The sequence below is a fragment of the Helianthus annuus genome, chromosome 11 (genome assembly GCF_002127325.2).
Source record: "Helianthus annuus cultivar XRQ/B chromosome 11, HanXRQr2.0-SUNRISE, whole genome shotgun sequence".
NCBI classification, from domain to species: Eukaryota; Viridiplantae; Streptophyta; class Magnoliopsida; order Asterales; family Asteraceae; genus Helianthus; species Helianthus annuus.
In genome coordinates, this window is record NC_035443.2 from 96,990,213 (window position 1) to 97,014,748 (window position 24,536).

At 38.9% G+C, this 24,536-nt stretch overlaps 1 protein-coding gene across 2 annotated transcripts; it reads right to left on the reverse strand.

Moving 5' to 3' along the window:
* Window positions 1-6,088: 6,088 nt before the first annotated feature.
* Window positions 6,089-10,857, reverse strand: LOC110890369 (protein NETWORKED 4A). Of its 2 annotated transcripts, none has more exons than XM_022137968.2 (4): window positions 10,741-10,857; window positions 8,579-8,606; window positions 8,371-8,476; window positions 6,089-7,750 (listed from the first exon to the last, which is right to left on the reverse strand). In XM_022137968.2, exons 2-4 carry the CDS (start codon window positions 8,591-8,593, stop codon window positions 6,378-6,380), a joined length of 1,494 nt encoding a protein of 497 aa, XP_021993660.1. In that variant the 5' UTR covers window positions 8,594-8,606; window positions 10,741-10,857; the 3' UTR covers window positions 6,089-6,377. The 2 variants fall into 2 exon arrangements, with proteins under 2 accessions (XP_021993660.1, XP_035835874.1); XM_035979981.1 differs by lacking the exon at window positions 10,741-10,857 and adding an exon at window positions 9,537-9,969.
* Between the last annotated feature and the right edge of the window lie 13,679 nt (window positions 10,858-24,536).

The following is a 24,536-nucleotide window of genomic DNA, read 5'->3' on the forward strand; positions in this document are numbered from 1 at the left end:
AATTTCGGGACGAAATTTTCTTAACAGGGGGAGAATGTGACAACCGTAAAAAAATCCAGGTATCTGTACAATTAATTAGTATTGATTAGTGCTTAATGACTGTGCTAAATTACAACTGATGACTTAAACTGCTTTCTGATTTCTGCATCATACTTACATGTGCATCACATATTACATAATGTCACCTCATTATCACATGCAAACTTTATTGACATACATGATACACAAAGCACAGCTAGCACAGTTAGCGGATAACTCAGAAAAATGCTGACGATGTTCAGTACATAGACAAACAGTGTTTGGAGACCCTGTATGAGCCAGAGACTAAGTTTCACACTAGTATAGTGTGTAGGAAAGTGAGGACTATAAAACTGCTTCACTAGGTGATAGTTTAAGTGCTGGAAAGTGCCTAAAACCCACTTAAAGTGCTGAATTCAGCACATTTCAGCAAAATTCAACATTTTTAACAAGCTAGTAACATGCAAAAATATGACAAAATGGTCCTGAATGCTTTCCTAAGTGTCGGGAGTTAAAAGTGTCACAAAAGGGTACTTAAAGATCACTAAACAGAATAGTTTGACACTTTAACGAACCGGTATCTAACCGAACAACCGGACACTACCCGAAACACCAAAATTTTACTAGAAGCATTGTTTTAATGTTTCTGAGCTAGTTATGATCCCCGAACACCCTAACACCCACTAAAAATATCAAGTAACTAACACTTATAACGAATGCTTGGATTTGAACCTTTAATCTAACTAGATGGTTGGAAGTTACACTTAGACCCCCCCCCCCACAAGCTAGTAATCGGCCACATGGCCTAATTAGTAGATTTTATTGAAATGTTTAATAAGATATGCTTGGTACTATGGGGAACATGAAAACCATTGGATAAACACTTGTTGGAAATTATCAGAATGAACCACTAGATCACCATTCTCATTACACAACACACATTTCACTCAACACTTTCCCTCTCCCTCTCCTTGGCTCTCGGCCGAGAACAACCACCCACCCCACCATCATTCTTCACTCAAGTTCATCCAATCTCAAGAAGTCACAAGGTTCAAGGAGGTGTTTAAGGAGGTTAGGAGCTTGTGGATCATCAAGGACCTTTCTCACTTGCTTTTATCCATCATCTTTGTCACCTTCATCTTCAAGAGTTCATCCCTAGCCATAGAGCTAGTAGTAAGGCCCTTTGTAACCCTTTGTTACTTCTAATTTTGTTGGTTAAAAGATGTTATACATTGATAAGCATGATGAACACTAAAGAACATATTCATAAAACTCTAACACAAGTTTGTCATATGATGAACTCTTGATGAAACAATGTTGATTAGTGTATGTATGATACTTGAGTGTTATATTCTTGATATTATGATGTTGATCATCATAGGGAGCTTGCTAGATTGTGATTAAACAAATGATCTAGCAAGTGAGAGGATGATTATGTGACAAAACAAGATGATCATCCTCATATATAAGCATGAACTTGAAAAATAAAGTGATTTCTTGGAAAATAATAAACAAAGTGAGTTAGTAATCTTATGGATCTAAGATTTATGAATGGTTTTCCAAAAGAACCAAGTTCAAGATATGATTTTTAGAAGATCATGGTTCTTACTTAAACACACAGCCTTTTTGGTGATAAAACAAGTGTAGAAACACTTGAGAAACAAGAAAAATTCAAAATAATGATTTTTGGAAAAATCATCTAGTAGTTGTAAACACCTAAATTCTTTAAGAATGAGATTTTTAAAGAAATAAACACACATTAAAGGGGTAACTAAACCTACTAAACACACTACCAAGTTACTACAAGTTTTTATGAAGTTCAAGTTCATGATTATTATGTAGATAGCAATATTTTGACACTTGGTAAGTGTAAGTTGTTTAGGGTTGATTGTTGATTGTTTGTGATGATTTTGAAAAGAAAATGATATGCCTTAATAGCATGGACGCCTCCATTTTTAGGGGAAACTATGGCAAAATTTTCTAAAAATACAAACACTTAGAAAAATATCTTCCAAACAAATATTCACAAGTGTGTTTTAACTATGGTTTTCAACATAAACATTGCCATAATTTTTATTACAAAAATACAAATATTGGAGGTTGGTTTTATAAATAAAAATGAGTAAATATGTATTTAGAATATATATTTACACATTGTGTGTGATCATTTATATACTTTGTGTATTAGTTATATTATTTTAGGATTTAAAGTAATGTAACTTAACATAATACCAAGAATTTACAATCCAAAATAATACCAAAAATCACAAGGAATAAATATATATAAGTTACGCACTTAATATTGTGAAACCGAACGCAAGAACGTAACTTACAAAATATTCCGGAAAATACCGTTATAAATATATTTTTGGTAAATATTATTTTGGATGCAAGGAATGAAAATATGATTTTTGTAAATATTACCAAAGTATATCATATTTTCGACAAGAAGAAAACATATTATTTTTGGAAGTTAAAATATATTTTCTTAGTATATTTAGAAGGTATATGATTTTTGAGAAAAATATATATTTTCTTGAAATACATTATTTTTGGACAAAATAAGTTAAATATATTTTCTAAAGTGGGACTTGAAAATATATTATTTTGGGATTACAAATACAAGAATGCAAATATACATGTATGAGATACCCCTATCCTTGGGAAGAAATATGAAAGTAAATACTTGAGAAGTATTATTACAAAATATTGTTTAAACAATTATTCCAAAAATTAAATATAATTTAGAGTTAAAATAATCATTATTTTAACAAGAAATTATAACTTGGAATAATATTGGAGACATAAAAGAAACGTAACTCAAAAACGTAAATACTAAGGCAAGGCACGACCCGTTCGTATAATAGACCCTAGTACATTGTAGGGAGTCGTGTTTGCTGAGGAGACTTGAGTTACGAGCACAGAAGACGCAAAACTATGAGTTCATGTCCCCCTTTTCTTTTAACTGTTTTCAGTTTTATAACTTCGGGGGTGAAATACATGTTACAATTGTTTACAAACTTTTTATACATGGTATGATTAGCTAAGAAGGGTTAGTGCTTGATCATGTGAAAGGTGGGTATAACACTTAAGGCCATTAATCCTCGTCGTAGGACCGAGGGACATGAGTGATAGATCTATTTGGATGTAGCGAGCCCACACCCATGAGGACCAGGGTGGCCCATGTGGTGACTATGTCCACATACAAATGCCGTGGCAAAATTCCGCTAGGTTTGAGTTTTCCTGCACCATTTCACACATACCATTGGCCTTGCAAACCATTGGTGGTCTGTTTTTCCTTATTGCTACATACCAGGGACATACATACATGCACTGTTTACAAAGGTTTATACATACTTATACAAACACATGAACTCGCTCAAGTTTTGTTGATGTTTTCAAATTACATGTATTTCAGGGAACTAAGTGGATCTGGTGGGTGTTTGCATGTTCAAGCTGCGTCATAAATAAAAGATGTCATCCAAGTCTTTAGGGTTTAGGAGATGTATCTTACTCCTGGACGAGATACATGGTCCTAAGCTAGGGTTGTTTAAGTTCTTTTGTCGAGTCTTTGTGAACTCATTAAAACATGTTGTGGTTTGTAACCTTGAATTTGGTGTCAACGTTTCGGACAAGTATGTTGTGTTATTATTAAACTTAATTAATGCATGAACATCTTGTGGTTTTTATCATATAGCGTTATTATGATTGAATGCTATGGTATTAATAAAGTCACACCAATAATCACGCTTCCGCAAAAGTCAGGGTGTGACAATTTCTACCTTCTGAACAGTCACATCCCAACAATTAACATCCACTAACCGTACTATTATTACATCCGAGACGATTCAAGTGAGTCCTATGAAGCAAGTGTCCGTCTATTCAATTGAAAGGAATCATTGCATTACATCCCCATTGAAAAACAGAATCACAGTCCTTTTCCTTCATTTTCCAGCACAGCCACCAGCAATACTAGTTCGTTACTAGTGCGGTTGCCGTGAGCCTGAGGAACTTTTAATAAGCTGTCACAGTTGTCAAATTCGTTTCGTGCATTCTTTTTAATAATATTGTAGAAGCATGGTTCACGTTCAAATTCGTTGCGTGCATTCATATTGTTGAGACAACAAAAGATAATGAACGAATTGTTGGACTTCTTGTTACAAATGCAGCTGTAGGATCCGTACTTAAAGGTCTCTCTCTAAAAGATGCAACTTTACGACACGCTTACCTTAATCATATCTTCCATGGAGTCACAGATCCGACAATATGGCCCACGGATGTTATGCCCACTCGCGGTACAACTGGGAATTGCAAACCGCAACCGTTTTTTACTATGGGAACGGTGGCTATGGGAAATACAAACCGTAATCGTTTGTGACTATGGGAATGGTGGCTATAGGAAACATAAGTTTTCTTTTTGAGCTTGATGGATGTCCGTTATCTCAACGCTTCTCCTTACATTACCGATCTGGAATTGGAGAACCGTTGTGTATTTGCTTACTGATTATTGAAAAGATTTGTTGAAATCGTACTATTACACCCCAGCAATTTACATCCACGAACCGTACTGTTATTACATCCGAGACGATTCAAGTTAGTCCTATGGAGTCACAGATCCGTGGGCCCTATTGTCGGATCTGTGACTCAAAGGGATAATGGATATGGTAACAACTACCAAGGCGGTATTTGAGTGCTTTTCCTTTAATTTCCAGAACAGCCACCAGCAATACTAGTTTGTTACCAGTGCGGTTGCCGTGAGCCTGGGCAACTTTTAATAAGCTGTCACAGTTGTCAAATTTATTACATGCATTCATATTGTTGAGACGACAACAGATAATGAACGAATTGTTGGACTTCTTGTTCCAAATGCAGCTGATGAAACCGAAACTGTTATCTCTGTTGTTCAGTACTTTCGTGATAAATACAATGTTCATCTCGTTATCCTTTGCTTCCTGCAATTCAAGCAGGCACAGATGCTAAACGTACTGTTATTACATCCGAGATGATTCAAGTGAGTCCTATGAAGCAAGTGTATGTTTATTCAATTGAGAGGAATCATTGCATTACATCCCCGTTGAGAAACAGAATCGATAAATTTAGGGAAAATGGGGTTGAAAGATGATAATCCAACAGTGGAGGATCTCATTCTATAGCTTTGATAAATTCAGAGGTATTCTCAAATAATGTTTCCTAAATGTTTGAAGACCAACAAATGTCTAAAGTGTTACTTCTTCGTTCGCGTGACAGAAAGTTAACTTGCAAAATTAAAAAATTAAATCGACACCTTCAATACGCATCGTATAGGCCTATACGATGCGTATTACTTTTTTATAAGGGGACATTGTCAGCCTTTGACTGACCTAGAAGTTTGAACCAACCTTAATACGCATCGTATAGGCCTATACGATGCGTATTGAAGGTGTCGATTTAATTTCTTAAGGTGTGCCAATAATAAGACCCTTTGTGTTTTTACCAATCTTAACTAACATGGTATCTAACTACCAATATACAAGGTTCGGACGGTTGGGATGCGTTATAATGTAATAGAATGAGCTACCTTTAGCTTAATACTCAACAAGAAAGTTTGTTTTAACTCAAGTCGAATCAAAGCTGAATTTTGTTAACAAGGAGAGGTTTAAAAGTGATGATCGCCCATACTTTCAAATAGCTATGTTAAATGGCACTTTTTCTTCTTTCGTGAGTTACTTATTTCAAACCATTTATTTCACTTCGTAAATAATCTTAAAACTAAGAATGATAGAGAAGCAACCCAAGTGCTTGTTGAACTTCAAAACAAAGACTACACGCAACACAATTTCTCGCAAGTTGGCACGAAAACCACCTCTTTAACAAGATATTTTTATTTTATTACACCAATAAATACTTTTAAGTTAAATATTTACGGCAAAAAAAAAAGTACATAAATTCATCAAACTCAATCAGTATAGTTTACAACATAAAACATATTATTATTTATTATATTAATAAAAATACAAAATAAATAGGTAAACCCATGACACGGCAAACCGACACAAGCATAACCTTTGAGCTAAATCCCGAACTAAACCCATATCTTAAACTTTTGTAGTGGATTATATGGTATAAGAAATATACAACCGTCAATGCTTTCTGGTTGGAAAATACACAAGATTTGTTTAGTACAAATGCAAAAAGACTTTAGTTAAAATGCTTACAAAACGAAAGCTAAATTAAAGATGCCAAACCAAACCAATAAAACCTTTACTTGCACTCTAGGAACCAAACCAATAAAACCCGACCCGACAGTGATAAAAATATCAACTCATTATTAGCTCCAACGACCGGTTTAATCCGTTTCATTTTAATCTTGTGGCATTAGCCTAAGATGCCATAACCGTGCGTCGCTTATTATGACCCACGAAAGCTTGTCTCATCATTTGATATCCGTCTCTGTAATGCTCGAGCGAAAAACACAACTGTCGTATCACTTCTCGTTTCTCCTCGGCTTGTTCTTTAATAACCTCTTCTTGCCTCGAGACTTCCTTGTCCAGTTCTTCACTTCTAAAAGTCAACTCGTCTATTGACTTGTTTGACTTTTCAATCCGGTCAACCACCTCGACATGTTCTAAGTGTAGCTGGTCCAAATGCTTGCCCAGCCCATCGATTTGATCATCCTTTAAAGTCAACGCAAGGTCGAGTTCATCGACTTTGACCACGAGTTCGTTGTTTTCCAACTTTAGCTTCTCCACCTCGCCTTCCAGATCGGTTTTTACAATCTTCATTCTCCTGAGTTCCTCATCCGAAATCTGACAACGTAAATCCCATTCTTTTATCATATCGTCTAAGAGCACACGTTCTTTCAAAAGCTTTGTGACCTGTTCTTGAAGCTGCATATTCTCTTCTGATAATGTTTTATTTGCATTTGACAGTGTTTCTCTCATGGCCCGGATTTCTCTGTCACGATCCGATAAATTTGTTTTATATCGCGTGATACGATCTTGAAGCTTCAAAACTTCTCGTTTCTCTTTCTCGAGTTTCGATTTCCAACTTGCGATTTCCTTCTGCGCTGACACTAGTTTTTCTTCTAAATTTTTATCATTCGAGGAAGAACCGAGTTCATGTCTTAATCTTTTCACTTCTTCCTCTGAATCATTAAGCTTTTCTCTCATCATTCTAGCATCGAACGGAGATTCATACTTTTGGAGCTCGGCCTTCAACTTTTCGTTCTCAGCTCGTAGTTCTTGATCTACATTATCGATCTTGATCTTTTCTTCTTGTTGCATCTGCATCTTCTGAAGCTCACTTTCCAATTCCGCGATCCTCTTACGCAGCCCTCGGTGATCACTGTTCCCCGACGCACTCGAGTAATTATTAACAGACGAATCATCTGACTCCGACTCGGAATCCAATGTAGACGTTTCGTCTCCTTCTTTGGTTACCAAATCTGAACCGCTCTTAAGAAAGAACTCAAAACCCGCAGCTCGGGTCCCACTCCTGGCTCGCGGAGGTGGGACGTCAGACCCGACATCTGATATTCCCGAGCCTTGAGATTGGAGATCTGAGGGGATGTTTTTTCTTAACTCACCTGTGACATTATCGTATCGTTCGGCTAGTGACCTATACATTCTGTAGAACTCTTCAACGTGTGATACGAGTTGGGGTCTCTTTTGGTAATACATTTCGGCTTTTTTGGCGAACGAATCTCCGTCTTCTTCGATTAGTTTTAACATACGTTTTACGCTTTGGTCCATTTCTGCAATGATCAAGTGTTGTCTCATTTTATCTTTGGCCATTTGAATTAAAGGTGTGTGTGTTTAAGGGGACCCAAATTGATTAGATCACTAAAAAAGTGTGAAGATTAAGTATGACAGCTAGGGGACATACTATTTAACTTCTATGCTTTAACTTGAAAATTTTTGACTATAAAAAGAAGAATTAAGAAAAGCCAAAAGTGGTTCTTTTTTTTTTTTTTTCTGACTCGGTTACAGGGTTGTGGTGTATAACATAGTACCGGACACTAGGGTCAGCAAAATACCAAACCGGGCCTGGGAGCTGAACTGCAACGACCTTGTTTGAATGTTTGTTATTAAATTTATGACCGAAAGGCGAAAGTAATTAATTTGGGCCAAAAGTAATAGATCTAAATTTATTAATAAGTGGTTAACAAAAAATACTTTTGGGGGGGCCAGGTCCAAGTTGATTATTTTGGAGGCCCAGATGTAAAACTGAAAACTACTGACCCATAATCGCACCAAACGCATACAAAACCAACCCTGGACAGTATATGCTACGGGGGAGAGTAGGAAAGCAAATCCGAGCGGATAGATACAAGTGTGACAATAGAAGCACGTATTATTTAGTTTAGTTGCTTACCCTCGATGTTTTCGGCTAGCCATTTGGAGTTTTTGGAGCTGATGTGGCTATCCCACCACCAGGAATGTTTGTTTCTTGATTCTGTCCTTTTATAGCAGCCCTTAGCCTAAATTTAAGAAAATAAATAAATAAATAAAACTTACCAGACAGACAGTAAGTAAGTTGATAGAATATAAAGTTAAGTTTACAGGGGAGCCGGTTGGTTTACCAAAGAAGATGCCATGTTGCTGGTTTCCCTGAAATACGAAAAAATTACTAAAATTCATCAAGATAATAATAATAATAATAATAATAATAATAATAATAACAATAACAATAACAATAACAATAACAATAATAATAATAAGAAACTTAAATAAGCATGCATAATTTAGAATAAGAAAGCTCACATGTCCAAGACTTTTTCTTTGTTTAAGTAATGGTCAAATTCTATTATTTATATTCCCATTAAATAATTTTGAATTTGATTCTTCTAAAATCAAACAAATGGACTGTTCAAGGGACAATGACAGCACTATAAGAACCATACTTATAAATTATAATAATAAACTAGTTTAAGAACTCAATACATCAAACAAATGGACTGTTCAAACTATATTAAAATAAGGTTGAAGTTATAGGCACAATTCTCTTTATCATACAGGCCGTATGCTCTGTATAATGGTAGGCGAAAACCAGCCGCGTATCAGTCATATCACTGTCACATCAGTTAATTATTTGTCGTGTGATATTAGTTGTATCGGTAGTAAAAAAAAGTGATATTGGTAGTAATTGATGTCAAACGTCTGAAATAAAATAAAAATTAAATAAGGACGCAAATTTTCTATATAAAATAATACAGATCAACTTAAATAATTTATAATAATAAAGAAAAGAAAAGGTAACAAATGGGGCATTTGGGGTGGCATAAGTATTTGGGACCAATAGCTCTTAGGTTCGATTCACACAAAGGAGTTTTTCCATATTTATTTGGTTTCTCCTGAATTGGTGGATAGACATAATGCCTAGTGCCCTAACAAGTTGGTCTAATGGTTAGTCACTTGGTTTCTCTCCTTAAGGTCCCATGTTCTACTCCCACTTAGCATCACTTTGAAGGACATTGGTGGTGGCAATGAAATTTAGAACTAGGCATCTCTGGAGGTCACCAGTTCGAAACAGAGCCGAACCAGGTTTTACCGCAGTGGGCCTTCGGGCGGGCGGGTTTTCCCCGGAACTGGTGGCTTGGTGGCTCGGGTATGCATACAAATCTAACCGTTATTGAGGGCATCCCAGGATGCTTATCCAGCGATTTAGTTGGCCGTTCAAAAAAAAAGACATAATACCTAATAGAGATGGATATAATCAGATGGTTTCGCTAATAACGTGATAATACTCTAGTGATTAGTTAGTCATCCAAATTTTCGGTTATAAGAAAGACATAACATATTCATCGATCAACAAGTTTCCAACATGCATAACATGAAACGTGTCACCCAATTCACTCAAAGCAACAGACACGTTGATGAAGCAGGTGTGGAATACACGCGCGAGTAGCTATTACATAAAATCATTATTAATAAAATTAAAAAAATCAGGCGGAGCGGGTGGGTCGTGGCTGAAATAAACAAGTGCCGGAAACGCTGATCCAGCTACGCTGTTCCAACATTCAAGGCATTTATTATTTTTATTTATTATATTATATATTATAATTATAATTAAGAACAAATTGTACTTATGGACCCTATGGTATATTCATGTTTTGGTTTAGTCCTAAAGTTTTAGAATAACGCTAGGCACGATCACCACAAGTTTGGTTTAATGAATTAACGTTAAATCTTCTATTGAAATCAAAATACCCCTCTCTTTTTGAATTACATTACAACAAATAACAATTTAAGGGGATGGACGTTAACTTTTCCATTGAATTTTTAGTTAACGAGCAAAATACCCTTTTTCATTTCTAACATACAATAAATTTGATGTTAATTACCAATATGCAAAATCGATTCCAGGATATGAATCGAAATAAAGAATTTACAGAAAAGCCAAAAAGTATGATAGAAGATAATACCAAAAAGCGGCGTAATAATAATGTGCAAATAATTCCAAATTTTATTGAAGTTCGCTGTTGTATTATTATTATTGCTAATAAGATCTAGGGCGGAGACTGGTGCGAAATTCCGAAAACAGATAAAAGGAATCAAAAACATGTAATCACAATTAAATCGAAAATATAGACAAATTCATAAGAAAAAAATACGATAATAATTCCACAAAATGTAAACTCAACGGAATCAAAAACAGTTGGCAGGCAGAGGTAGCACAAAATCGAAGATAAAGGAATTGATTGAGAAAGTAAACAGAAACTCAAGTAGTCAAGTGTTTGTTTACCTGGTTAATCAGAAGGGCGAGCAGAGTGCCATGAAGAGATAGATAGAGAAGATGGTTTTGTTTTTTATGTGTGATTGGCGTATAAGGTCAAGGTAGTACTCACCTTTTTCACATGCCACCTTTTGTCAACTGTCAATTATCTTTTTTTTTTTTTTTCATTTTAAATTATATATATATTTTTTTAAATTAAGATTACTACATGTGCAAATATAATCTTTTGAGTTTTAGGGTTTAATGATTTTGTATAAACTAAAGGGCTCTTTGTTTATCTTTTAATGAGACTTTTAATGGTTCAGACATGTTATTGGTTCAACACTTAATAATTCAGATTGTTTACCTCTTAAGGAGGTATTTAATGGTTCAGACCTCTTACTGGTTCAACACTTAATGATTCAGACTCTTTGTTTCACAAGCAAATGTCTGAATGGTTCAGATATTTTCCTCTAAATGGTTAAGATTTATACAGAGTCTGAATGGTTAAGACCTCTAATCTGGATATTAATAAGTTTTTTAAACTCGATACAATTTCCAAGATTAACACCTTAAGTTCGTTAGCTTCTAGATATCATAATGTACAACTTCAGTCCCCGGCTTTCTAACCAGTCAGGTTCAACCCCTCAGCTACATTTACCAGATAGTGCAAAATACAGACGAAGGCGATTGAAACTAATCTAGACAAACCCCACTTAGGGTTTGTTGTTTATTCTAAACAGAAGCTTCAAGAACAACACACGACATACCGTACTTTAGGATTCATAAACCCTAGCTTCAACCAATATGTAGATCAAATCTATTCGTGTAGTAGTAAGAACACATAAATAGCCAGCTTCGTACGAAGGCACATGGCCTCGTACGAAGGCACTGGTTTGTCACACCCCCAAAATCCACCCACGGAGTATCACCGCTTGGGAGCGTGACTGACCAGGATCAAGCCATCAATCATATTGAACATAGCATAATATAAATAAGATAGTTCGTAAAACCCAATTCAATACAATTGATGTTCTAAACCAAACATAATATCAATAGCGGAAGCGTAATAATGAAAATCCAAAGTATGTAAGTGTAAACCCAAAGTACTGTTAAGTTTGATTGTTTAAACATTTTAACATGGCATCCACGATCCATGCTCCACAACGACCTGCTCCTCCTAGTGCAAGCTCCATAAGTACCTAAGGTCCTGCAAGGCATGCAGCAGAGAGTCAACAACTAGTTGAGCGAGTTCACAGTTAATAGTTCAGTAATAGTATGGTGCGAGTAGTGGTATGTTCGTTCGTTATGTCATGTATCGTATTGGTTTCCATCGCGGCCTCCCAGGCAGGTATGCGAAGATTAGGGGATGTTCTTCCCAAGTATTCTAGACTAGGTTTATTTGTATCGCGGCCTCCCAGGCAGGTGTGCGAAGATTAGTACGTTTAGTTCGCGGCCTTTCTAAGGCAGGTGTGCGAAGTCAGTCATAATATCGCGGCCAACCCTTGGCAGGTGTGCGAAGATCAGTTCAATAAGTGTTACTAGTCTAGCCGTATCTTATCGTTAGGTTCTATCATCGGAGTATATACAATAAGTCATCCAATCCCATTCCCACCCGGGAACCCCATGCCTTGGCTGTGTGAACTCACCTAGGTTTGCTCGGTATGCTAAGTTAGTGCTCAAAGTAAATCAATCACGTCCTATAGTATGCACGTATATTCAATCAGTACATGTTGGTAAAGTTTCACATGCAATTATGTCACGGAGTGTGTCCAAACACTTATTATATGTCACATAACAATTAATCAAAATCATGCAGTTCATGCTTCATATTATTGTCCTTCACAGTTTGCACTAACCATGGTTATCCATTAACAGTCTTGATATACTAAATTGTGCTAACACTGTTAACTAGGATCAAAAGAACTAACATGTATAGTTGAGTTAACCCACTTATCTTAGTCAGTGTGTCATAACAGAGTTATCATGTATAATGAGTTTAACATTCATAACATAGTTAACGTAACCCAGTTAGCATGCATAACATACTTGGCATACTTAACACCGTCCATACATAACAAGGTTAACCATCTAACAGAGTTAATATCCTTAACTTATTAGTGCTCACTGTACAATTAAATCAACGAAATCACTAAGTGAACGAAAACACTATATGGCGAAATCCCCCCCCTGGGCCGAAAACACTTTGGGCCGAAATCTCTTTTGGGCGAAAACACTTTAGGACGAAAACTGTTTGGGCCGAAAACACTTTGGGCCGAAATCCCTAAGGTGTTTTCGTTGAGATGGGGTTTTCGTCGAGTGGAGGGATTTCGTCAGGTACATCACTATCAACAACAGTTTCATAAAAACTCTAACAATTATCCAAAAATGATTCAATCGGTTTCATGATCAATCGTCAACACAATTATACCCAGAATAATCATCATGGCAGTTTCAATAGCATTAGATATCATCAACAATTATCCATAATATATCCTAATGGTGATTCACCACACCATACAGTAGAACATGGACACGTAATATTGGATCTGCAAATCATTAACATTATACTAATCACACAATTCAATATCTAAATCATCTATCCATACCATCTTATGCAGAAATCATTAGACAACATCAGTCAAGAATTCTAACATGGATTTACACATCACCGAATATCCACAACAATGATTTCATTTATACAGTTAACAAAAGTATCTAATTTATGTACGGCTAAACACTAACCGAGACCGAAAGCTAAGGGTTTGAGCGGGCAGAGAAGGCTCCTAGAGCTTGTGGTTGCCGTCACACAGAAAAGAAACTCTAGGGTTTTTGACGATTGAAACATCTCGCAAAGATTAAGAGAAAAAATATAACTGAACCACTTCTGGGCCTAAAGCCCATTCTGGTTTTCGTTGGTGAGCAGTGGACGAAAACACCAAGTGTTTTCGTGGGGGTGTCTTCGTGGGTGGGTGGGGTTTTCGGCTAGAAGTGATTTCGAGTGGGGGTGTTTTCGGATCTAGGGTGTTTGGCACAAGTTCCATGTTTTAAATAATTAAACAATTTTCAAATGTATGACATATACCCACATATAATACCTATCACAAATAACATTAATATTGCACCACAAAAATTTATTAAACACGCTTAGCAAATACGTACGAAGTTAAATCAGATAAGGACCTTGAAAACTCGGGTTGTCACATTATCCCCAACTTGAAAGAAATTTCGTCCCGAAATTTGGTACGCACTCACTGAGGAAGCTAGGTAAGTTGTATCGTTCACTTGTTTTCCTGGGGTGTCACATCCTCCCCCCGTTGATCTGGAATTTCGTCCCGAAATTCCGCAGTAGTAGCTTCGGCCTCAGTAGTTGTTGCATTGGGTTCGAATAACTAGGGGTACTTTTCTGTCATCTGGTCTTCGCGTTCCCAGGTGTACTCTGGGCCACGACGGGAGTTCCAACGAACTCAAACAAGAGGGATTCTCTTACTTTTGAGGACCTTAACATCCCGGTCCGTGATTTCAACTGGCTCCTCGACGAACTGCAACCGCTCATCGATAGTGAGTTCCTTAAAAGGAACTATGAGGGTCTCATCTGACAGGCACTTCTTCAGATTCGACACGTGGAATACGTTGTGAACTGCACCGAGTTCAGCTGGTAGGTTTAGCTTGTAGGCCACTTTGCCTATTTTCTCAATGATTTCGAACGGTCCGACATACCGCGGATTTAGTTTGCCCCGTTTGCCAAAACGAACCACACCCTTCCAGGGTGAGACTTTAAGTAAAACCCGGTCCCCGACCTGAAATTCCAATGGCTTCCTACGCTTATCCGCGTAGGCTTTCTGACGGTCGCGTGCTGCCGCCATGCGTTGCCGTATCTGTGCAATCTTTTCCGTGGCGTCCACTACAATCTCTGGACCCGCGATCTGACTATCCCCCACCTCTGCCCAACAGAGAGGTGACCGGCATTTGCGCCCGTACAATGCCTCGAATAGAGCGGCTTGTATGCTGGTGTGATAGCTGTTATTGTATGAGAACTCCACCAAAGGGAGGTGCTTTTCCCAGCCGTTTCCGAATTCGATAACGCATGCCCGAAGCATGTCTTCGAGAGTCTGGATCATTCGCTCAGACTGCCCATCCGTCTGAGGATGATATGTTGTGCTCATGTCCAATCGTGAGCTTAAAGACTTGTGCATTGCTTGCCATAGCTCCGACGTGAATCGTGCATCCCGATCCGAAATGATAGAGGTGGGCACCCCGTGCCTCGAAACAACTTCTTTAAGATAAACGTCTGCGAGAGTGGAGAACTTATCCGTTTCATTTATAGCCAGGAAGTGGGCAGACTTGGTGAGTCGATCCACGATCACCCATATGGTATCATTCCCACGCTGGGATCTGGGTAGACCTGTAACGAAATCCATGGAAATTTCTTCCCATTTCCATTGCGGTATCTTGGGTTGCTGAAGTAGACCAGCTGGTTTCTGATATTCCACTTTGACTTTTGCACATGTCAAACACTTGCCGACGTAAGTAGCGATGTGGGCTTTCATGCTAGGCCACCAGTATGTTGTTTTGAGATCGTGGTACATTTTATCCGACCCTGGATGTACCGAGTAGCGAGACTTGTGTGCTTCATCCATCACAAGTTCCCGTAATCCGCCATATAGTGGGACCCAAATACGCCCCGTTACATAGTAGGCGCCGTCTTCCTTTTGTTCCATTCGTTGCCTTGAGCCGCGTAAGGCTTCAGCCTTGACGTTTTCGGGTTTCAATGCTTCTATCTGAGCAGTTCGTATCTGTGCAGGAAGACTGGACTGAATAGTGAGCTGCAAAGCTCGTACACGCCTAGGTAGAGTGTCTTTCCAACTGAGGGCATCAGCCACAACATTGGCCTTGCCTGGATGGTACTTGATGGCGCATTCGTAATCATTAAGTAACTCAACCCATCGTCGTTGACGCATGTTCAATTCCTTCTGCTTGAAGATATGCTCGAGACTCCTGTGATCGGTGTAAATAGTGCACTTGGTACCGTACAGGTAGTGTCGCCATATCTTAAGCGCGAAAACAACAGCTCCCAGCTCTAAATCGTGCGTCGTGTAGTTCCGTTCATGAACCTTGAGTTGACGAGAAGCGTAGGCAATAACTTTGTCCCGCTGCATCAATACACAACCAAGCCCCTGTATCGATGCGTCACAATAGACCACAAAATCATCTGTGCCCTCTGGCAATGAGAGAATAGGTGCGCTGCATAATCTATCCTTCAGGTACTGAAAAGCAGTTTCTTGTGTATTACCCCAACGATAGGTAACACCTTTCTGTGTCAACATAGTAAGCGGCTGTGCGATCTTTGAGAAGTCTTTGATAAATCGTCTGTAGTACCCCGCCAAACCTAAGAATTGGCGTATTTCCGTTGGTGTACGCGGTGCAGGCCAGTTCCTGATCGAATCTACCTTGGATGGATCGACATGAATCCCATCCCTATTCACCACATGGCCTAAGAAGTGGACTTCACGAAGCCAGAAGTCGCATTTTGAAAACTTGGCGTACAGTTGTTCCTTTCAAAGAAGTTCCAAAATCAATCGTAGGTGCTGTTCGTGCTCCTCTTGACTCTTGCAGTAAATCAGAATGTCGTTGATGAAGACAATCACAAACTTGTCTAGGTACGGCTTGCACACCCTGTTCATCAGATCCATAAATACGGCAGGCGCATTCGTTAACCCAAATGGCATGACAAGAAACTCGTAGTGACCGTAGCGAGTTCTGAATGCGGTTTTGGAGACGTCCTCACCCCGGACTCTCAGCTGGTGATACCCTGACCTCAAGTCTATCTTGGAGTAGTAACTCGACCCTTGCAACTGGTCGAATAAGTCGTCTATACGCGGAAGAGGATAACGGTTCTTCACCGTCACCTTGTTCAGTTCACGGTAGTCGATGCACATCCTGAAAGTGCCATCCTTCTTTTTCACGAAAAGTACTGGAGCTCCCCAAGGCGATGAGCTTGGACGAATAAAGCCCTTTTCCAAGAGCTCTTGTAGCTGCTTCGACAGTTCTTCCAGTTCGGTTGGAGCTAAACGATACGGTGCGCGGGCTATAGGTGCTGCTCCAGGAGCTAACTCAATCTGGAATTCGACTTGGCGGTGAGGCGGTAAACCGGGTAAATCTTCAGGAAACACCTGAGGAAAATCACGTACAACTGGAATATCCTCCAGCTTCTTTTCCTTTGCTGATACGTCAGTGACAAGTGCCAGAATTGCAGTGTGCCCCTTTCGTAAACATTTCTGCGCCTTTAAGAAAGAGATGATGCCAATCACAGCACCACTCTTGTCACCTTGAACTTCGAGAGGTTCTTGACTAGAGCGAGGAATACGAATGATCTTTTCCTTGCATAAAATCTCTGCGTGATGTTAGGATAACCAATCCATACCAATGACGACGTCGAAACTACCCAAAACTATGGGTATAAGATCAATCGAGAAGGTCTGACCAGCTAAAACGATGCTACAACCCTTGATTACATGCGCGGCTTCTACACTTTTACCATTCGCTAACTCTACGACATGTTTGGTGTTTAGGGGTATGGGTGTACGTTTTAACAATTTACTCATTTTCAAGGACATATAACTTGTATCAGCACCCGAATCAAATAAGACAGTAACATAAATATCATCGAGAAGAAACTTACCCATAACCACATTGGGATCATTCATTGCGTCGCCCCGACCCAGCACAAAAGCACGACCCCGAGCTTCGTTGCCATTGTTGTTGTTGTTTCCCCCGTTGTTGTTGTTCCCGTTGCCCTGGTTATTGTTGTTGTTGCGATTCTGGTTCTGGTTCAATTGAGGGCAATCACGTTTGAAGTGGCCTTCAGCCCCACACTGGAAACATCCCCGGTTTCCACGCTGTGGCTGCTGCTGCTGGTTCTGTGGAGCTGGCTGTGGGAGTTGCTGGTTCTGATTTGCTGGCCGTGAGCTTCTATAATCCTTAGCCTCATGACCCATCTTGAGGCATCTTTGACAACGTTCCCTGCAACATCTTCCACTGTGGTGTTTGTTGCACCTACTACACCATGGGTGAATTCCCCGATATCCACCCTGCCCCTGACTGCCTGATGACTGCTGATTCGGACTCTGGTAGTCATTTGTCTTGCGCTGCTGTGCTTGAGACTGAACAGAAACTGATCCCTTGCCGGAATCCCCCTCCCATTTTCTCTTGTTGTCATTGGGAGTAGCAGAAGTAGTGACAGCAGTAGCGGTAGCACTGATGCGTTTTGACAGCTTGTTCTGTTCCACTGCCTGATCGGTGAGTCGATGAGCAAGACGCTGAATGTCTTGGATGTTGTTGAGGTTAGCCGACGTCACGTGGCTCTGAATCTCTGGCGCAAGCCCCTTGAGATACAACTCAATGCGCTTAACTGGAGGGTCCACCATCGTTGGACACAAGATGGCCAGTTCGTTTGACCGTTTCGTATAAGCTTCGATCTCTGACCCCGTCATCTTCAAGTGGTATAACTCATCCTCCAACTTGTGGATGTCGTCTCGCGTGCAGTATTCTCGTTTGATCAGTTCCTTGAAATCCTCCCAAGGTGTGGCGTTAGCAGCTGCCAACCCTAGGATCTGTACTTGCGCGTTCCACCAAGTTAGCGCAATTCCTTTAAGAGTACCGGTGGCATACTTGACCCTGCGAGCCTCAGGGCATTCACACATCTCGAACACAGACTCGAGCTTTTCAAACCAGTGGAGGAGTCCAACCGCTCCTTCAATGCCACTAAATGTGCTAGGACGACAATCCATAAAGTTCTTGAAAGTGCAGACGGGCTGCTGAGCGTGTTGACCTATGGTGTACGAATAGGACAAGGTTAAACACAAGAGTTAATGTAGGATCTAATGATCCTAGTGTGAGTCTAAACTGCAGGGTATACTACCTGCTTGAGCAGCTGCAAGTGCCGCAGCAACTTGTTCATTAACGAAAGCCGTCAACTGGGCTTGTGTCATGTTAATTCGTCCGGCCATTGATCTTCACATCAAAGGCAACATAAGTGAGAAAGGTTCGCGAATAGTGCGATGACAGAAGAGTATAAGCACATATGTGTTCTCAAGCAATAACAAGTAATGGGCAGTGTAATCTAAGCATACTACGAGTAAAGTTCTATGCAATTCTAGCAAGTAGGCAATAAACATAAACCTTATTACCTAGTATGTTGAATCTTGCACGTGGAGCGAAGCGTCGTTGTGGATCGTTGAGCACTGTACTGGTTATAGTCTGGTTTTAATAAAAACGTTTTCCCATATTAAAACCAAGTTCTCTATAACCAATGGCTCTGATACCAATCTGTCACACCCCCAAAATCCACCCGCGGAGTATCACCGCTTGGGAGCATGACTGACCAGGATCAAGCCATCAATCATATTGAACATAGCATAATATAAATAAGATAGTTCGTAAAACCCAATTCAATACAATTGATGTTCTAAACCAAACATAATATCAATAGCGGAAGCGTAATAATGAAAATCCAAAGTATGTAAGTGTAAACCCAAAGTACTGTTAAGTTTGATTGTTTAAACGTTTTAACAGGGCATCCACGATCCATGCTCCACAACGACCTGCTCCTCCTAGTGCAAGCTCCATAAGTACCTAAGGTTCTGCAAGGCATGCAGCAGAGAGTCAACAACTAGTTGAGCGAGTTCACAGTTAATAGTTCAGTAATAGTATGGTGCGAGTAGTGGTATGTTCGTTCGTTATGTCATGTATCGTATTGGTTTCCATCGCGGCCTCCCAGGCAGGTATGCGAAGATTAGGGGATGTTCTTCCCAAGTATTCTAGACTAGGTTTATTTGTATCGCGGCCTCCCAGGCATGTGTGCGAAGATTAGTACGTTTAGTTCGCGGCCTTTCTAAGGCAGGTGTGCGAAGTCAGTCATAATATCGCGGCCAACCCTTGGCAGTTGTGCGAAGATCAGTTCAATAAGTGTTACTAGTCTAGCCGTATCTAATCGTTAGGTTCTATCATCGGAGTATATACAATAAGTCATCCAATCCCATTCCCACCCGGGAACCCCATGCCTTGGCTGTGTGAACTCACCTTGGTTTGCTCGGTATGCTAAGTTAGTGCTCAAAGTAAATCAATCACGTCCTATAGTATGCACGTATATTCAATCAGTACATGTTGGTAAAGTTTCACATGCAATTATGTCACAGAGTGTGTCCAAACACTTATTATATGTCACATAACAATTAATTAAAATCATGCAGTTCATGCTTCATATTATTGTCCTTCACAGTTTGCACTAAACTGTGCTAACAGTGTTAACTAGGATCAAAAGAACTAACATGTATAGTTGAGTTAACCCACTTATCTTAGTCAGTGTGTCATAACAGAGTTATCGTGTATAATGAGTTTAACATTCATAACATAGTTAACGTAACCCAGTTAGCATGCATAACATACTTGGCATACTTAACACCGTCCATACATAACAAGGTTAACCATCTTACAGAGTTAATATCCTTAACTTATTAGTGCTCACTGTACAATTAAATCAACGAAATCACTAAGTGAACGAAAACACTATATGGCGAAATCCCCCCCTGGGCCGAAAACACTTTGGGCCGAAATCTCTTTTGGGCGAAAACACTTTAGGACGAAAACTGTTTGGGCCGAAAACACTTTGGGCCGAAATCCCCAAGGTGTTTTCGTTGAGATGGGGTTTTCGTCGAGTGGAGGGATTTCGTCAGGTACATCACTATCAACAACAGTTTCATAAAAACTCTAACAATTATCCAAAAATGATTCAATCGGTTTCATGATCAATCGTCAACACAATTATACCCAGAATAATCATCATGGCAGTTTCAATAGCATTAGATATCATCAACAATTATCCATAATATATCCTAATGGTGATTCACCACACCATACAGTAGAACATGGACACGTAATATTGGATCTGCAAATCATTAACATTATACTAATCACACAATTCAATATCTAAATCATCTATCCATACCATCTTATGCAGAAATCATTAGACAACATCAGTCAAGAATTCTAACATGGATTTACACATCACCGAATATCCACAACAATGATTTCATTTATACAGTTAACAAAAGTATCTAATTTATGTACGGCTAAACACGAACCGAGACCGAAAGCTGAGGGTTTGAGCGGGCAGAGAAGGCTCCTAGAGCTTGTGGTTGCCGTCACACAGAAAAGAAACTCTAGGGTTTTTGACGATTGAAACATCTCGCAAAGATTAAGAGAAAAAATATAACTGAACCACTTCTGGGCCTAAAGCCCATTCTGGTTTTCGTTGGTGAGCAGTGGACGAAAACACTAAGTGTTTTCGTGGGGGTGTCTTCGTGGGTGGGTGGGGTTTTCGGCTAGAAGTGATTTCGAGTGGGGGTGTTTTCGGATGTAGGGTGTTTGGCACAAGTTCCATGTTTTAAATAATTAAACATTTTTCAAATGTATGACATATACCCACATATAATACCTATCACAAATAACATTAATATTGCACCACAAAAATTTATTAGACACGCTTAGCAAATACGTACGAAGTTAAATCAGATAAGGACCTTGAAAACTCGGGTTGTCACAGGTTTTACACCTAACAGCCCGATACCCACTCGTGATGTAATCAAAGACCTCTCCGACTTTAAGTTTAATCAGTAGCTTAAGGTTGGAGGGATGAACACTCGATTTTCCGAAGACAGACGCAAAGACACTCGATTTTGGACAACGGAAGCCCCACGTGTGCGAAGACCCACCTTCGTACGAAGTCACCAGCTTCGTACGAAGCTTCTGTTTCCTACCGACACTCCGATTTTCGACTGTTTCAGCACTTTAGAGGACTGACGCTTCTGTTCCCGTACGCAGGCTGACCCGGCGCTCCCTTCAATCCATTGAGGATTGTGTTTCTTGATTAGTACACGCTCTGTGAGTATACTCGTACCCATTTTCGTTTAACGCACTTTTGGGTGTTACATACGTTCTCTATCAAAACACAACACACAACGCAAACACTTTATAAACGCTAAGCGCTCCCGCATGCTATACGTGATTTGTTGAATGCTTGTTACTATGCTTATACAGTGTTACACTAGACCACCTTTAGCAACGATAGTACTATAGTTTGGACTCAGCACCTGTGTGACAGGGGTTGCTAAGGATCACATTACTTTACTTCACGTGTTCGCTTCGGGGAACATGTGTCGCGCATACTCTACATCGCAGTCACGTGGTTAGGTTATATCGTTGTTGATAGTTACATGCTTCGCCCGTTACGTGTTACATGTTGGTTATGCGTAAACGCTTTTTATACTATATCTATGCAAACTTATGTACTCACCTTTACTTTATGTATTGACTTTTATTTTAACGTATGTGACAGGTTGATGGTCTGTTTGCTGCAATGGATTAGGAAGTCTAAAAACCCGCAAATAAAATCTAGGTTGTCGGACTTGTTTTGTTTATGAGAACTCGCTATCTGTAATAACTGTTTGTTGAATATTTGTTCGTTGGTATGGGACAAAGAACCTTTAAAAATATCGGTAATGGATAGTTGTTATGGATTCTCTTGAGCAATCCGGTTCGCCTTGTGCTGCGCCTCGATGATTCCGCCATCGGTTGGGGTGTGACATAACTGAAGAAGAAAACTCATCGGTCTTTATTGTGGGATGCAGACTTAGCAACGTTCCCCCCCCCCCCTTCACTCTTTTATAGCTAGCCAAAGCCCTAGAAACATCTTGCAACCCCTCTGCACGATCCATCAACTGATACAAGCCCATTACATGTGTCAAAAATAAAACAAAGTATTCAGCTCAAAAACAAACACAAACCATTAGAAACTATTAACATGAATTATATGTTTGACTTAAAGGATAAAGCTAAAACCGTCCAAACATCAATAAACAAATGCAAATTCAAAAAAAAAAAAAAAACTTTCCATGAACGCTATAAATGGACTTGAACCAAGCCCACTTGATGGATGCATCGGGCCGTGTCCTGGCCCAGACATGAACTACACCTCAGTTCAGCAGCACCAAGCATTTAGCCCATCTTTGAAGCAGCCCAACTTCATACTTTTGGAAGCCCACCTCTAATGAAGTGTATTGTGCAAAATTAACAAAAAAACGCATGTATTAACAACTATTGCTAGCAAAAAAATGAATTAAAAAAAACAATTTTTTCATGTGATGTGTGAAATTTTTCTCACACCACAAATGATTCAAGATTCAACCCTCAGCAAGAAACCGATAATTGTAATGCGTTGCAACCCACCAAATACAAAACCAAGCATAAAAAAGGCAATCAAACATTAGACACAACATGAATAATTTTAGCATTAACCCCACTAAATACCATTCAGAACACAAATTCAACATGCACGCATATTTTATAAAAGAAAAGCACAAACCAAGATGTTGTTTATTAACCCAAAGTTGAATAAACACATCCAGAAATCTTATCTAAATACACAATCTCACTAAATCTAACATAAAATAGATTCTGCAACATGACGAACCAAAAGCAATCCTATATTTAGCATACGAGATTGACAAATTTGAACAAACAAGTGAAACGGATTGAAAAAACAAATACTTTTCACCAAAAAAAATTACTGGAATACTCAAAATTTAGAAACGTTTTGGGATGAAAAACTTATGAAATCTATTTTAAATTTGAGCTTGGAAATTGCTAGGTTTGAACATCTAAAGTCAAATTTTGACCTTTTGCTTTGAAGATGTATCACTTTACTTTTTTTAGAACATCACATTTCTACAATTCACTCACTTGTGAAACTTGAATTTGTGACCTCCAAAACCTTAGGTGCTTCTAGAGGCTTTGTCTCTGCCATTGGGTCACTAACCCCAATGGTATGTATTACTTTACGTCTCATCAAAAATTTTGTGTCAGATTTTTAACTCCACACACGAAACATGGATTATGCATATTATGTGGAATACAAATTTCTACGACTATTTTTTGTTGAGTGAAAAAAGTGTTAGATACCCGTAATGGGTTGTGGTTCGTATCAGACATCATAACTGAATCTAAAGAGTTCGGACACCCGCCACAACACGCGGGCATTCCTACTATATTTTAATAATTATGATGATGCAACTAAAAATAACATTTGTTTCATTAGTAAATACAAATATAAATATACATATATATTCTATAATCTTAGCAAAACTATATATAATTGATTTCTTAAACAAACTTGAGCATTTAAACTAGACATGGATTAATCAAGATCTCTAGATAAACAGTATATATACTTTATATATACGAACACAACCTTACGAAAAACATGGACACGATGTAGATTTATACGAACATGCTTTTACAAGTATATATTATTTTTAAGACACAAAATCAAGAAACAAGGTACGGATTCTTATCCCTTCTCCTTTTGTTATCTAGTTCAATTGTTTAGAAACCCGTTGATTATCGTTTCTTTAGGAACTCCTAACGTCTTTAGAATTTCGATTCGATTGACTGCCTGTCCATTTCCTTTTCAGACTTTTACTTTGACTTGATATTATGCAATAGGATTATGATTACATTGTACTCATTATCACATGTTCCAATATTGATTATATGGTTACTGTATACTGTTAAACTGGATTATTTTTATGACTGACTTTGCTCTTTTACCCTGAGTTCTACGCTTCTCATGGAGTGTCCCACGGGCACGTTATTGAGACACCGATAACATGTGCTCCTTCTGTGACAGAGAGATTAGTTCACGGCGTCACTAGGTACAAGTGTGGTACTTAGCTACTTCCTACAATTACTGTAGGTATATGGTTTGTGTG

What these genes read in the sequence shown, in the direction of transcription:
- LOC110890369 (XM_035979981.1), bottom strand. Translation starts at nt 9,637, where the DNA reads ATGCCCTCAATAACGGTTAGATTTGTATGCATACCCGAGCCACCAAGC. An exon ending in GCCCACTGCGGTAAAACCTG is followed by an intron (nt 8,607 to 9,536) that starts GTTCGGCTCTGT and finishes TTCGTATTTCAG; the next exon opens with GGAAACCAGCAACATGGCAT. An exon ending in GCAACATGGCATCTTCTTTG is followed by an intron (nt 8,477 to 8,578) that starts GTAAACCAACCG and finishes TCTTAAATTTAG; the next exon opens with GCTAAGGGCTGCTATAAAAG.